This window comes from Hemicordylus capensis, chromosome 2 (genome assembly GCF_027244095.1).
Source record: "Hemicordylus capensis ecotype Gifberg chromosome 2, rHemCap1.1.pri, whole genome shotgun sequence".
Lineage (NCBI taxonomy): Eukaryota > Metazoa > Chordata > Lepidosauria > Squamata > Cordylidae > Hemicordylus > Hemicordylus capensis.
Genome location: NC_069658.1, coordinates 197,732,556 through 197,747,887, shown reverse-complemented (window position 1 = coordinate 197,747,887; position 15,332 = coordinate 197,732,556). Strand labels below are relative to the sequence as shown.

Below are 15,332 nucleotides of genomic sequence, written 5' to 3'. Positions count from 1 at the left end.
GCTAAGCTTTAGCCCACTTTCCATGGATCATGGGAATAGCCTCAGAGTGTGCATAATAGAGCAGGAAAAGCTGGCTGATTTAAAACTAGTAATGTGGACCCAGAACAGACAAAGGTGATTCTGTTCCACATTTCAGTAATGAAGTGCATTCTTTGCTTGTATAAGGTCACAGGTTAAATCCCTGATATCTCTCCAGTTAAAAGACGCTTAGGTAGGTGGGCTGGGAAAAACCTTTGCCTCAGGATTCAAGCAATGGCTAGTTAGTATAGTATAGGTATAGTTAGTATAGGTCAACTCATAAGTCAGCTCCTTATATTGCTACTACATGGGCTTAGGGCCAGGCTACACAACCTTGGCTCTCTTGCCGATGTTGAGGTTATTCACATGACTGCTCAAAAGCAGGCTAGGGTTGCCCAGCCTGCTTTCGAGTGGTTGTGAGAACCGCTGGGAGCTACATGGCTCCTGGCTGTTAGCCTGCTTAATCCCCCACCACCACCAATGAGATTAGCAGTGCTCCGCTAACCCTGTTCTGGCGATCGTGAGCAGGGGCGTAACTACCATTAGGCGAGGGGAGGCAGTCGTCTTGGGGCCCCACTGCCTTGAGGCACATCACATGACTCCCCACCCGCCCATGTTGCACCCCCTATGAATTATGTTGAGTCTCTTGGAGATCGGCAGGAGCAGAGAGTAAAAAAACTAGATTCAATGTGAACTAGATTTTCACCGTATTCATAATGGGGATGTAAGTGTGAGTGCACTATATATTGTGAAGTGTGTTTGTCTGTGTATATCAGCGAGGGGCCCATTTTAAAATCTTGTCTCTGGGCCCCCTCCAACCTTGCTACGCCCCTGATCGTGAGTCACCGTGGCATGGCTCTGCGCCACACTGACTCATGAGGAGACCCCCAACTGGTAGGCTCCAACAAGCCTCCCGGCCTCAGGGGTGTCCCCAGAATGCCCCACACATTCGCACACAGCATTCTGGGACGTCCGGAGGCTGGGCAGCTCCGATACCCACCGCCCCTACCAGCTCCTTGATGGAGCTGGTAGTTGTGTGGGCAGCCGATCCAGCTGCCCAGGGATGGCTCCCTGCTTGTCTGCGGGGAGAGCGGGCTAACTGGAGTATCAGAAAAACCCACCCTCTGTATACTGTTACATGAATCAGAATGAGCCTGCTCTTCCCGCAAACCACCTCGAGGTGCTTCACTTTGATCATGTTAAGCACCTTATTGAGTTACAACCCCCATCACCCCTGACTATAGGCCACTGTGGCTGTAGATGATGGAAGTTCTAGTCTCATCATCCTGGAGGACCAAAGTTGTGCAGCCCTGACCTAGGAACTACAAATCAGTTTCAGAGTGGAACACAAATGGGAGAGCTCACTCTTAATTGGTATTTTCAGGAAACCAACAAGTTTTGCATTGCATATTACTGATTACCTGCAGTCCAGTTTCCTGTCTATGTATGCACTTATTGCCTTGCCAAATGCTTTTTAACAATCTGGCTGTTATGGCCAAACACAATTTTGAGTAAACTATTACTGTATGGTGAATTAGGATTTGAGCTTTGAGCAACTGGGACTGTTTGATGAAATCAGTACTCAACAAGCCACCATTCTGGTAGAATGCTTCTTCTCCTCAATTCCACCATGACCCACAGTGGGAAACCAGAGAGAAACATTTGTTCCTGTCTAACTCCAACAGAACACTGACACAGATGGGGGAGAAATAGGATGGCTCCGTCATCCAGTGCTTTCGATCTGATCTCAACAGAGTCCTCACCAACCCCTCAATCAGGGTTTCACCGATACTTGCCAAAGAGAGTGAAGTTTCAACAAGTACTTGAGACCTTGATTAGCCTTCAGTGAAACAAACTGCACAATCATCTAGAGGATGATTGTGCAGCCTGCTAATGCCTCACATGCTCCTGATGGGGCATCTTCTGAGATGTTCTACTCATAATATGTTTTCTCTTTCTTCCTAGGGTGCCACTGGATTCCCTGGTGCAGCAGGACGAGTTGGACCACCAGGCCCCAATGTAAGTTCTGGGTCATTACTCTTTGATTTCTTTGTTGGATTATTGACATCCTGGGAAGAGGGTATTGGATGAGCACACACAAGGGTCTTTCCTGGCTTTAACTTCTTTACCAAAATGTTAGCCAGAGGCCTGAAGCATATCCTGAGGAGATTCTCACGATTGGCCAAAAGCGGGCTAAAGGAGCCTAGCCTGCTTTGGGGCGAATGTGAGAACCACCGGCTCACAGGCGAGCCCAGTGTCCTCAAAACGGGTAACCCGCTTAGGTTGCCCTCCCCTTAGATGAGGTTAGCAGAGTGAGTGCTCTGCTAACCCCATTTGATCATGTATTGCCGTAGCACGGCAACACATGAGGAGACCCCCGCCGGGAGGCTGAAACAAGTCTGGGAAACATACCAGTGGGGATTCGAACCAGCAACCTCTTGCTCCCTAAGCAAGTTACTTCCTCACTGTGCCATTAGGTGGCTCTATTGGGGTTTAGGTCCTGTTTAAGTGTGAACTGTTAGACTGGATGGCCGTTATAATTCCAGACAGATGGATCACCCTCATAATGCTGAACACCCTCAGCATTAACTCTCTGTGGGGTTTCAGTCATTTGGGAGGCTTTTTATTATTATTGTATTATATTTCTACAAAGTATTCTACTTTTTACTAAGTAAATTAAGGAATGGACAGTAAGGTTTGGCCCTCCCTTTTAAATAAAATCCCAATTCACATTGCAACCAAAAGTATCTATTATATCTTATGTCCTGGTTACTGGCAACCTTTTTCTGAACAAGATGGATTCATGTTCTTCCTCAACAGTATTAGCTTTTATGCAAACAACTGTTTTTTTAGATTCTTATTGGACCTTCATAATGAGATTGTTCTTATCCTTCAAACTAGGATAGACTCAAGCTACACATCTTTCTCACCTCTGATGTTTGTGTGTTTTCTTCCTAGGGCAATCCTGGTCCCCCAGGCTCACCGGGCGCATCTGGCAAAGATGGTCCCAAGGGTGCACGTGGTGATGCAGGCCCAACTGGGCGTGCTGGTGATCCTGGTTTGCAAGGCCCTGCTGGTCCCCCGGGAGAAAAGGGAGAATCCGGAGAAGATGGCCCCCCTGTATGGATTCACTCTATTTCTTGTGTAGACAATTGATTTGACTCACTCCTGCTGCTTTTGGAAATTACTTCCCATCTCTGTGTCTTTTTCCCCACTAGGGTGCTGATGGCCCCCCTGGACCTCAAGGTTTGGCAGGGCAGAGAGGCATTGTTGGTCTCCCTGGTCAGCGTGGTGAGAGAGGCTTCCCTGGTCTGCCTGGTCCTTCTGTAAGTGATTTGGGGAGTTCAAGCCAGAACAAAAATTAGATGCACCAAACATAGCTGGTTCAAGGACATTCCCCATTGTCTAGATTTGAATTTGCAAGGGGTCTGGAGTTTTCTGCTAAATGTTTAAACTCTAATGAGTTTGTTGTCCCTGCAGGGGGCATTTTGAGTTGTGTTTTTACTCTTACATTTAAGGCACCAGAAGAGAAGTTTTCAGGTGAGTTGAGCCTGAGTTTCCCCTTAGCCAGAGAGCTAAACAAGCTAGTAGACCTACATAATTCCTTATATACAGGCACTGGTGAATTCTGCATCAAGACTATTTCACTGAATACAAATTCTGCAAGAAGGGACCTTTACTTAATGGAAATTAATGTAAAGATGCAGATTAGCTCTGCTTGTGTTATAATTCTTCCCCCTTAGCTTACCAGGTGTGAAAGAGAGGAATGATTTGAGAAGAGCTCTCATACTTGAACACAATATACTAGAAGTTCTAGGTCAGCAAAGTGTGAGGGCAGATTCCCATGTGATAGCTGAGATGGTACAGTCTTCACACAGGGACTGTTCCTCCTTGGGGTTCCTTCATATAGGGAGTTTGAAAACACCCTTATGTGAATATTAAGCTCAACATGACACATCAGAGATAATATTTTATTTATTTGCTTACTGCAAAGGCTTTGATACTTAAATCAGCTTGCTTCTTCTCTCCCTCCTCCCTTTTTATTTTCTAACATGTCTTATCAAAATATAAGCCTGCAGGCAGGGTCAGTATCATTTTTACTGTATGCATAGTGCTGGGGAAAATGTGGCTCTTTCTAAATAATAAATAATAATACACAGAAGAAAGATTTTTTTTAAGGTGCTTTCCTCAGGCTCACAGTCACATAAGGGAAGGGGAATGGAGGGAAAAGGTTGATGGAAAAAATCAATCAGAAAATGCCAGAATGAAGAGGCAAAGATTTCCATCCCCAATTTGATAAATGTTTGACAAAGGACATTTTCAAGTAAATAGGCCCCTACACAAAACTTAATAGCAATAGCAATAGCAATAGCACTTACATTTATATACCGCTCTATAGCCGGAGCTCTCTAAGCGGTTTACAATGATTTAGCTTATTGCCCCCAACATTCTGGGTACTTAAGGTGGTACTGTTTCGAAATGAGGACTGTACTCCAAGTTAAACATGTCTGCATTGGCCCATTGATAAAATGGGGAAATTAGAAGGATTCTCAGGCAAGGGCATGCCTCTAAAGGTGATACAGCCCCTTACCTGTTTTTCCCCAGGAGCTGGGCCTTTTTCATGCTTGCTCCTCCAAGGCACAGTAGAAAAGCCAAGTTTTGTTAAGGTTTGGTAGGGATTGACCACAATTTTTAAAAATCCAATAATTTGATTTCCACAGAAAGAGAGAGGATGTGTCTCAGAGCTTGAATTTAATCTCAGCACACCTGTGTGGAGATGCTGGAGTTTATTTGGGGCACCATAGCTCAGTGGTATAGCACATACTTTGCATATATGAAAAGGCCCAAGTTCATTCCCTAGTATCTCCTATTGAAGGAATTCAAATTATATGATAGGAAAACCCTTCTGCCTGATAATTCTGGAGAGCTACTGCCATTCAGAATTGACAATACCGGGCTAAATGGACCATTGGATCAACTTAGTAGAATAAGACCTCTACCATATATCATCCCGGATGGCAGGATTCTAGTTCTGGGCATATGGTGGTACCTCAGGAATTCTGTGGGATCTTTGTGAAAATCAGTTCACAGAACCATTTTTTAAAGGATTCTGATCCTCATGCATTATGAAGAAAGACTGCTTGAATAGTTCCTTCTCAAGTTCTTAGGGTTTTGGAGTGTGTGGGTGAGGCTTCTAATAGTCAAAGGATGCAGTAGCTACATCAGCTGATGTAGGTGCTGTTCAGTATACCCCCACATGCCTGTAGTGGAAGTGCCTGTTCTCACCGGGGCTGTTTTTGTCTTCCTCTCTCTCCTCAGGGTGAGCCTGGTAAACAAGGAGCCTCTGGGGGTCCTGGGGATAGAGGCCCACCTGGCCCTGTTGGCCCACCAGGTCTGACTGGTCCCTCTGGTGAGCCTGGACGTGAGGTGAGCAACATAACCAGCTTGTCATTTGCATGATCCGAAAAAGAAAAGGGTAATCTCCTGTTCAGTTGTGGGCTTCCCCCATTGCCACTGCTAGCTGTATATGACTGAACTCTTGCAGTAGGCAGCTGAACATAAGAAGTAAAATGAACCTTTCTTTTCCTGATGCCACAGGATGAAATAATCTTTTTTTTTTTAAAACGTTGAGAATATTTTTCTCCCAGAATGGACAGTGATTTTTAATTATATGAAAAAAAATCTTTTGCTGGCTTTTCCAGTAATACATTTTGAACAGTTCCCATTATATTGATGCATTGGATTGCTAGTTTTGATGATAACTTCTCATGCTGCAGCAACCCCTATACTATACCTAATTTCTTACAAATGGATTTCAATTATCATTCCAAATAATACTCTCTGAATTCCATATAACACATTCATCATTCTTATGCCTTCTCCTAAACACATTTACTGCAGAATATGTTCTCTAGTCCTTCAGATGAAACGTTTTCCATGTGAAGGTAAAGTGTGCTGTCGATTTTGACTCCTAGCGCCCACAGAGCCCTGTGGTTTTGTGTGATTAAAATCTTAGCCATTATTCAAATCATAACCATAGAGGTCAGCAACAGTTGACTCCTAAAACAAATCAAGGCCTCTGAGGGTGCCATTTGCTTCTTTCCCCATATTGCCAACTTCAGAGTCAAAAAGAAAATAGCATCTTTGGCAACAAGCTATCTTGCGGGGATGTGATTGGTAACCTTGATCCACCCCCACTCTCTTCTCAAAGTGGCCCTCCTACAAAAAACTAACTGCTGAGCAGGGGTTTAATGCGGGGACGACGACTAGCCACCATCAAATATCAAAAGTGTTTCAGCTATGCTCAAAAAAATCAAAATCACACCCCACTCCTTGAAAAAGAGCCTATTGTATCTGTAGCAGTGACATTTTCAGAAATGCTACATGGATACAAACTTCCAAAGTAGTGAGCGGGAGCTTTCCTATGAATAGGAGGTTTACAAATGAGACTGAAAGTGTAGCGCAGTGGTAGCTATAGGTAGAAGCAGAAACATGGGCATGGTATGATTTATGAATAATATTTAGAAGTAGATTTGAGAGTGGACCATAGAATGCTAGAAGAAGGCCCAGGGCTGATTCCTCAGCTATTTGGGAAGATGATTCTCTGGTTCTGGATTCTGTCTCCTTATCTTGGCCAGTCTGCATTAGCTGGTCTTGGGTGTAGACTAATCCTGCATGGAGGGCAACAGGAGCTGCTAAGGAACTCATTAACGTAGGAATACGCCTTGGCCAGTGTCTACCAAACCTCATTCAAGAGTTTGTCCTCAAAGAGAGTAGGCCAGGAGCAGATGTCAAGTTCCCTGCACAATTAGTGTGTGTTAGGAGACATCCCTACACAGACAAACGGACCTGACCACCCCCCCCCGTTTCCTTGGAGGGAGCATATGTGACTGTGATCAGTGTGTCGAGGCAGAGGCAACCAACACGTGAAGCATATGAGTTTGAGAGCATTGTAACCCACTGCCCAAGGCTGTTGCTGTACCTCTGCTCAAAAAGCCACATCAAGTCTTTTTCTTGCTCCTAAAGAATAACCATGTCCCATTCTTCTCATTCGTAGGGTAACCCTGGTTCAGATGGTCCCCCTGGCAGAGATGGTTCCCCTGGAGTGAAGGTAAGTGCCCAATCCAAAAATGTTTAGCCACTGCTGACTCAAGGAGGTTAGCTCAAAGGCTTCTCCTGCCCCACTACTTGTTCAGTGATCTAAGTAGATATAGCTTTCTCATCGCATTTCACTAGATGGTACCTGTCAGGAGATAAGAAAATCACCTAGCAGCAATCTCAGAATATAATCCAGATGGGCAGGGCCAGATGGAGGGATTTTGAGGCCTAATGCAAAGTGAGGTTTGGGGCTTCCTGAAATTTATGTGGTGCCACAGGCTCTTCGACTGGGGAAAAAACAGGTTTTAAAACAATTCCCTGTGATCCATTTTGTAAAATCTTATTTTGATGCAAGTATAAGATCAGACCACAAAATCATGTCATTTGGGTGAGACAAGGGGAAATGTTTAATTTCAGTTTTGCAGTTTGCAACTGTTTGCAAAGAGTGAAATTAGGTGAGTGTTTTAATCCACTGAAAGCTAAAGTCTCAACTTCTCCCTGCCCAGAAAAATGTATGTCCACTTCACACATTATTGGTCAGCACTCTAAAATCTGGTCATCATCCCCCCGCCCCTCACCTGCATGCATGCATTCCTTTTTTCACTCACTCACCAATACCTCTGGGGAGACCATAGGAAGGAGATGAAACCAGGGTGTCGCGATAATTGAGCCAATGGGTTCAAAAAACCCAGGGGCCCCAGCTCCTGAGGGCCCCCCAGCTCCACCCTCTATTTTCTTCATCATCTCCCTTACTCTGAGGGGCCACTGGGGAGAGAGGGGCGAACACGGGCCCCCTCTGCCTTAGCCACGCCCCTGGATGAAGCTATACCCTTAAGATCTCAGACCCAGACTAGGCCTTTTCCACCCTTGCCACCTGAGTTTCTTTTTACCAGTCCACAGAAATGCCAAATTCATGTCAACACACATCATTGTTAAATTAAGAAATAAAAGTACCTCACAGCATATCATAAAGGATGTGCTCTCTTGCCATGTTGTATCTCAAGCAAACTACATAGATTCGAACTCATAGATCTCAAATTATACTTATAAAAGCCTAAACATTCATGATTGAACAATGCTGCCTAATAAAAATAAGAGACACAGGTGAATTATGTCAAAAACCTCAAGGCTCAGACAATACTTACTGAAGGAAGGCTCTTCCTTCAAGGAGCCCAGAGTGGTGTACATGGTTATGTTTATTCTCACAACAACCCAGTTAGGCTGTCTCTCAGCCAACCTGAGAGATAAATGACTGGCACAGTCAATCAGTGAATGTTATCAACAGGAATTTGAACTCTGGTCTGCCCAGTCCTAGTCCAACACCTTAACCCAGGGCTGCACAACTTCACCTTTCCTGCAGATGTTGGACTACAACTTGTAATCCAACATCTGCAAAAGAGATACAACTCCCACCATCCCTTACTATTGGCCACTGGGACTCGGAATGATGGAAGTTATAGTCCAGAAACAGCTGGAGGGCCATGTTGTGCAGCCCTGCTTTAACCACTACGCCATGTGAAAAAAATGATGGGGAAAAAAGGAGAGTGAGTAAATTAGTAAACCTCATTTACTATGTTTGGGGCTTCATTCTTTGCTTCCTCTTCCCTCCACACCGGATGTGAGCTGCTCCTTTGCCAGATTTGGGGCTGCTGGGGTAGGGCTAAGCTGTTTTGTTGTCTTCAAGCCAGGCTGCACCCACCCCCACACCTGGGACAGGAGCAAAGTAGCTTGTAAGCAGTCACACATTTTTTAGGTCTCTTGGTGCATCCTGATGGATGTGCAGCAGCAAATATGCCATCTGACTTGAATTGAATATAAACTTATGCTTTATCTGATTGTTTAATTCTGGGGTCATCTTTCACTTGTCTAACAGTAATACTTGAGTGCTCTTAAATTTTATATTACATTGGCAAGAAAAAGTTACGGGGTGGCAGGGGCATAGCTTGGAGATAGGGCACCGTGTTCGCCCCTCTCTCTGGCTGCCCTTTGGAGTGAGGGAGATAATGAAGAAAATAGGAAGGGGTGTAGCTGGGGTGGGCAGGTTCTTTGAATGCATCTGCTCAATTATAGCTACGCCCCAGGCAGGGTGGGGGTGGGAGAATTTCTTACAAGAAACTTAGATAGTAACTCACCTCAGCCACTGCTATTTTTGCTGAGACCCAGCCAAGTTGTCAGAAGAATAGAGGGTCTTTTGTTTGTTTTCCCCATTTACATTTGACAAGTAAATGATTAGCAGCACCTAGGATGTAAATTGTCTGCGAACATGCAGGAGCAATTGACTTCTTTTGTGAGGTTTCTTGTTTGTTTGTTTGTTTCATATCATAATATAAATAGCAGACTTCACCCAGACTTCAAACAAATCCATGCAAATGCAGGCTCCATGTGAATGCATCCTTTGAGGCTATTCCCACAATTGCCCAAAAGCGAGCTAAGGGAGCCCAACCTGCTTTTGGGCGATCGATTGTGTGCTGCAACAGGAGCCGTGTGGCTCCTGACAGCTAACCTCGTTAAATCCTCCTCCTCTTAAATGAGGTTAATGGAGCGATTGCTCCATTAACCTTGTTTTTTTGATCGTGTGTCACCGTAGCGCACAGCAACACATGAGGAGACCCCCGGAGCGTGACGGAGCCGGCAGTCATGTGCGCGGCCAGTCCAGCTGCCCAGGGCTGCCTTTTGATCATCTGTGGGGAGAGCGGGTTAAGCCCGCTCTCCCCGCAGACCCAGAAGAAGCTCTTCTCACCGCGAAGAGCTTCTTTGTGTGCCCATTAAGCTGGGCCTGCAGATGGGATAGCATGCTTGGCCTCTGTATTGCTTGTATCTCCTGCCCATATTGTCATCACCCAATTTCCTGTTCTTAACTTCCACAGAAACATTTTTCATGCATCCCTTTTACCACGCCACCCCCTGTCATGAAATTTGAGGAATATAACAACAATTTTGCAGAATAAAATATCAGGGCTATTGTAATGATAAACACAAGCATGTATGCCGTTCTGGGCTTCTTGAAGGAAGAGCAGGATTAAAGTGTAATAAATATAAAACATCAAACATTTGCAGAGAAAACAAGACAGTTAAAATAAATTGCACAATTTATTCTAGCTTTAAAAAACTGGACAGGATGTCTAGATTCTCAGGAGAAAGGTTGATTTTTATTCCCCATGGCAGTGTTTTGTTTGAGATACCTATGCAGAGCTGAAGCTATACCCCTGAGAGGGCACATTCTGGCATGTATCATTTCAACTTTGTTCCCCTGACAGGGTGATCGTGGTGAGACTGGTCCTGTTGGTAGTCCTGGTGCCCCTGGCCCACCTGGCTCTCCAGGTCCTGTTGGTCCAACTGGCAAACAAGGAGACAGGGGTGAAGCAGTAAGTACCCATACAACAGATGGTGGGATTTATTTTGTTTTATTTATTTGCTTGTTTGTCTTTAAAACTTATAGGCTTCTTTTCAGTGAAGCCCCACAAGGTGAGGTGCAGTCAAAATGGCACACTAAAAATGACAGAATAACATCATACATATGATCAACAGCAACAACTGAAATGACAGCAATGTAAAACGACAATCAAAGAAGGGGTGACTACTTTCACTCTGGAAACTGTGAGGGAAAAGTCATTAGTGTTTTGGAAGAACACTGCATTTCTTTACCTTAAATTTTAAATGTGTCAAATCTAGAGAACACAAATCCAACACCAACATTAAATCATCTTCCCTTTTCAATCAAATTTGTTTACAATATGATTATTTTTCCTGTATCTTTTGCTTTATAAGATTTAACGCCTTCATATCTAGACAGTTCTACACAGTTTACTCTCCCACCTTATCTCATCACACCAGGTATTCGTGTGGTTTTCCAGTATATTAATTTATTTCCAGTTTTTAATTTATATTTATATTTATATACTGCTGTGCTCCTTTTCTTGTAATACTAGATGAAGATAATTGGTAGATGCAGGATTGACAAAAGAAAGTACTACACAAAATCCTTAATTATGAAATTCACTACCACAAGTGGTGATGGCCACTAGCATATTAGGCTTTAAAGGATCTGAATAGTGTTATGGAGAATTGATCTGTCAACTACTATTCACCACGATAGCTACATGTACAGAGGATGTTTACCTCTGAATCCCATCTGTTGAGAATGAACAACAGGGGAGGCTTCCTGCCTTCTTGCTTTGCTTTTGAACTTCCAGGGGCCCTTGGCTGCTGCTGGAACAGAATGCTGGATTAGATAACCCTCACTTTACTGTAATCTAGCAAGGCAATTCTGAATGAAATGCTGCAGGAGGTTGCTTGAATTGTTCAATATGGCTTCTTTCCCTGACTTAGCTGCACCTTATTCTTCCAAAATATTTAGATCTTCTGGGTTTTCCCAGTCTGGGGCAAACTACACATGACAGTTATGTGTAGTTTGTCCTGATGTTTGTGTGTTTGTTTTTTACCAGTGTGGTGGTGGAACCTGGAAGCTGTATTGGTAGATTGGGGGGGAGCACATCTCAACCCTTTCCCTTCTACCAGTTTTCCCGCTAACCATCCCACACATACATACTACCACCACCTTTCCTCCAGCTTTGGAAAAAGGTAATCTGGTTTGATTCAGTCCTGGAAGAAGATAACTGTAGTTACCAATGTTGGAATAATGCTTCCAAATACCACTGGTCAGTGCTGAGGATCACAGCCTCTGATTTCAGATGAGCATGGAAGGAGAGCATATCGGCCAGGCCAGCATATAACCAATCATTTTCTTTCTCCAGGGTGCTCAAGGTCCGTTGGGTCCAGCTGGTCCTGCAGGTGCACGTGGCATGCCAGTGAGTACTTTTTCCTTTATCCATCTTAACTTTTCCTGAGCTCCCATAGATGCTGTTGAATTTGCTGAGAGCCAAAAATGGTCAGCAGCATATCCAAAGCATTGCCATAAAAATCCAAATGAGGAAGGTTTGTTTTTTAATGTTGTGTTACTACAGTGACTATCTGTTATTGGGAGTGCTTAACATGTGACAAAGACAATTCCAAAGGCAGGTCTGGATCTTCAGACATGAACACCTGCCATTCAAACAAAAAGACTGCATTCGTATGAACAAACAGCAGTGAGTTTTTTCATTCATGAAGAAGAACTGCCTCTTGTCTATACTGTTCACATACTAAACATAGAAGGTTCTTTGCCTACATCTCCAGAAGGGTCATCATTCAGTACTATGAGAATTTCCCAGAGTTCTCTTTAGCTCTGTTTTCTATAGTTATCCTAGCAGTGCTGTAGTTATCCTATATAACCTATATATCCTATCCTGTATAAAGTTATCCTGTAGTGCTAATACTTTTGAGGAATGAATAGGCCCTACCCCAAGTTTGTGATTGTTTTTACTGTTTCCTGCTCACTTTAACTTCTGTTAATGGAACAGGCATTAAAATGAATAAAGGATTTATAAAACTAAAGTAACTATATGGGCCTAGATAACCTTCAGTGAAGCAGGTAAAAGTCCTATAGATTGTCTGTTTTTATCTATAATTTCCACTAGGGATGTGCACAGAACAGTCGGCTGCCAGTTTGAAGGTGGGGGGGGGGATAAATTTAAGGACTGAGGAGTGTGCTCCCCGTGTTTTCCCGGTCGACTCTGTCATTAAAATCAGTCCCATGGGGCAGCAGCGTATCTCCTTGCCACCCAGGTTTGTCGCGGACCGGAAGTGGCTGCTGCGCTCACTCATGCACATATCATGATGTGCATATATGTAGCGGACACTTCCAGCCACTTCTGGTCTGCAGCGTACCAGGGCGGCAAAGAGATAATCTGCCTCCCTGCGGGACCGATTTTAATGACAGAGCTGGTGGGGGAAATGCGGGGGCGGGGGGGGGGGTAAGAACACCCTCCCCAGTTCTTAAAGTTATCCCCCCCCACACACCTTTGAATTGGCTGAACTGCCAGACTTTCAAACCGGTTCAGAGGTCCATAAAGGGCCCATGCACACCCCTAATTTCCACTAGAAGGTACCAGACAGCAACAGTCTGTGAATGATTTTGCTATGACCTAACCTGGGGTCCCGTCACAGCCCCTGTATTCTGTCTTGAATTCACATTCTAATCTGCACATGCAAACTGTAATTCAAAATGTAAAATGTAATTCACATGTGCTCCTCCTGCACTGTTCAAGTTCAATCTGAAGTTACCCATGGACACTGGAATTCAGTACCAAAAGTCAGGGCCAACATCAGGAGTCAACATAGTTGGGCAGCTGCCAGGAAACACACTGTGGCTCTCTCTGAGATCACTCTGTGGCCATAGCCTTTGTATAGTAGTCATGGAGTGACTCGTTCAGGGCCCATCCAGCTATGAGAGATCCCATGGATGACAGACCCTCTATAACATGGAGCTGGCCTTGCCAAAGATTTTCTTGATGATCCTAAGTGATCAGCTCTCTATCCCAAGGCTTGCAAGGCATCAGAATCAGAATAGATTAGCCAAACTGAGCAGTCAGGAGGGATGTGGTATCTCAGGCACTCTGATGTAACAACAGGCCTTGTAAGCTAGGGCCAGGTAACTGAGACACTTGCCAAAGGAATAGAAGCAACAGAGGGGAGCAACAGCAGGAGAGTGGGTGTGCCCTCACCCTCTTGCCTGTGAGCTTCTCAGAGGCATCTGGTAGGCCACTATATGAAGCAGGATGTTTTACTAGTTAGGCCTTATCCAGCAGGGCTGTTTTTGTGTTCTTATGCCTATTATGACATCAGAATACATCAGCCAACAGTACAAGACATGCTGGCCAAGCAGAGTTGAGGGAAGTTCAACCATGTTCATGCTCTGTTATATAGAGGGGTCTTCAACTAATGAGCAGATATGCAGGCACCAAAAAATAAAGTAACACCATTACCTGTGGCCAGGTTACACTTGGCTGTGTCATACTATGGACATGATCTATCTGACTCTTCATGACTTGAGCTGACTGCTGCTGCTCTCTGCTCTCTTTTGTTCTAGGGTCCACAAGGTCCTCGTGGTGACAAAGGTGAAGCTGGCGAGGCAGGTGAACGAGGTCTGAAGGGTCACAGAGGATTCACTGGTCTGCAGGGTCTCCCTGGACCTCCCGTAAGTTTTGGTGTCAGCACATCACTAGAATGCAGGCCAAGTTCTACCCTTGCCAGAAATAGAGAAAAGTCCCAGGTGTATCCTCACCCCTTGTAACAGGAATAAGAATCCAACCTTTACTGCAGAAATCTATTTTTCTTTAGTAACACTCAGTGAGGTTGTTCTCATGAGCAGCTAAGCCCTGGCATCGCTGCCCATGGGAACCTGTGGGAGCCGACTGACTCTCGGTGGCAAACCTGCCTAGCAAGGGTTAAACATATTTCCCTGATTGTGTGCAGCACCAGCTGCTTTTAGCTAGTGATGTAACACTGACAGGCACCCATCACTGTGGGGATCCCCACAATGCATTGCGCACTCGTGCAGTGCATTGTGGGATTTCTGGGGGCCGGGACAACACATCCCAGCCTCTAAACCTCTGCAATGCCTGGGGCAGCTGGTGACTATCTGGGTGTGTGATCAGCATGCTCAGCAAGGACTCAACAATCATCTGTGGGGAAGGTAAGTATAAGCAGCTTTCCCCATTGCCCACCCACCTGGTCATGAGAACGACCTCAGTAAGTAGCAGCTAGTGGTTTTCAAATTGGGTTCTAGGAAACCTGCCGATTTCTTGAAGGCTTATCAGAAGTTCCTCACTCTGTAATGGACATGCTTCCCAGAAGGACAGCTTGCCTGTCAGTACTGATCTTTCCCTGAAATATTCAGCTTCAGAAATGTGTTCTGGGGTGCCACTTCAATGAGCACAGGGCATTGGTGAGTCTACAACAAAGCCCTGAAAGGAATATGCAGCACCCTAATAGATGTCCTGGAATCTTCTCCAGCATGCAGGGTGGTGTTCCATAGCAGACACACAGGTTCCTCAACAGCCTAGTTGATGTGGGGAGGGTTCCTTAAAAGAAAAAAGTTTGAAGACCACTGTTGTAGGATATGTCATTGTAACATATGTCTAGGCTCTGCAAACTAGTCCCATACTTTGCTGGTGCTGATAGTTTGGATCCTTCTGCAGAAAAACCATGCAAAAGCTGAGACCCAAAAACGTAGTGTGTGTTTTTCTCTTCTTTAGGGTACCTCTGGAGATCAAGGTGCTGCTGGTCCTGCTGGTCCCTCTGGCCCCAGGGTAAGTCCAATCTCCTGGGCATAATGA

General features: G+C 44.8%; 1 protein-coding gene across 3 annotated transcripts in view; it reads left to right on the top strand.

Annotated features, from left to right (window-relative positions):
- COL2A1 (collagen type II alpha 1 chain) overlaps positions 1–15,332 on the top strand; it is a 137,781-nt gene that overhangs the window by 107,640 nt on the left and 14,809 nt on the right. For all 3 annotated transcript variants that reach the window (XM_053298390.1, XM_053298391.1, XM_053298392.1), the window contains 9 exons: positions 1,984–2,037; positions 2,977–3,138; positions 3,237–3,344; positions 5,338–5,445; positions 7,076–7,129; positions 10,374–10,481; positions 11,871–11,924; positions 14,084–14,191; positions 15,252–15,305. In XM_053298390.1, the coding sequence (XP_053154365.1) occupies positions 1,984–2,037; positions 2,977–3,138; positions 3,237–3,344; positions 5,338–5,445; positions 7,076–7,129; positions 10,374–10,481; positions 11,871–11,924; positions 14,084–14,191; positions 15,252–15,305 (810 nt within the window). The remainder of the gene's footprint in view (positions 1–1,983; positions 2,038–2,976; positions 3,139–3,236; positions 3,345–5,337; positions 5,446–7,075; positions 7,130–10,373; positions 10,482–11,870; positions 11,925–14,083; positions 14,192–15,251; positions 15,306–15,332) is intronic.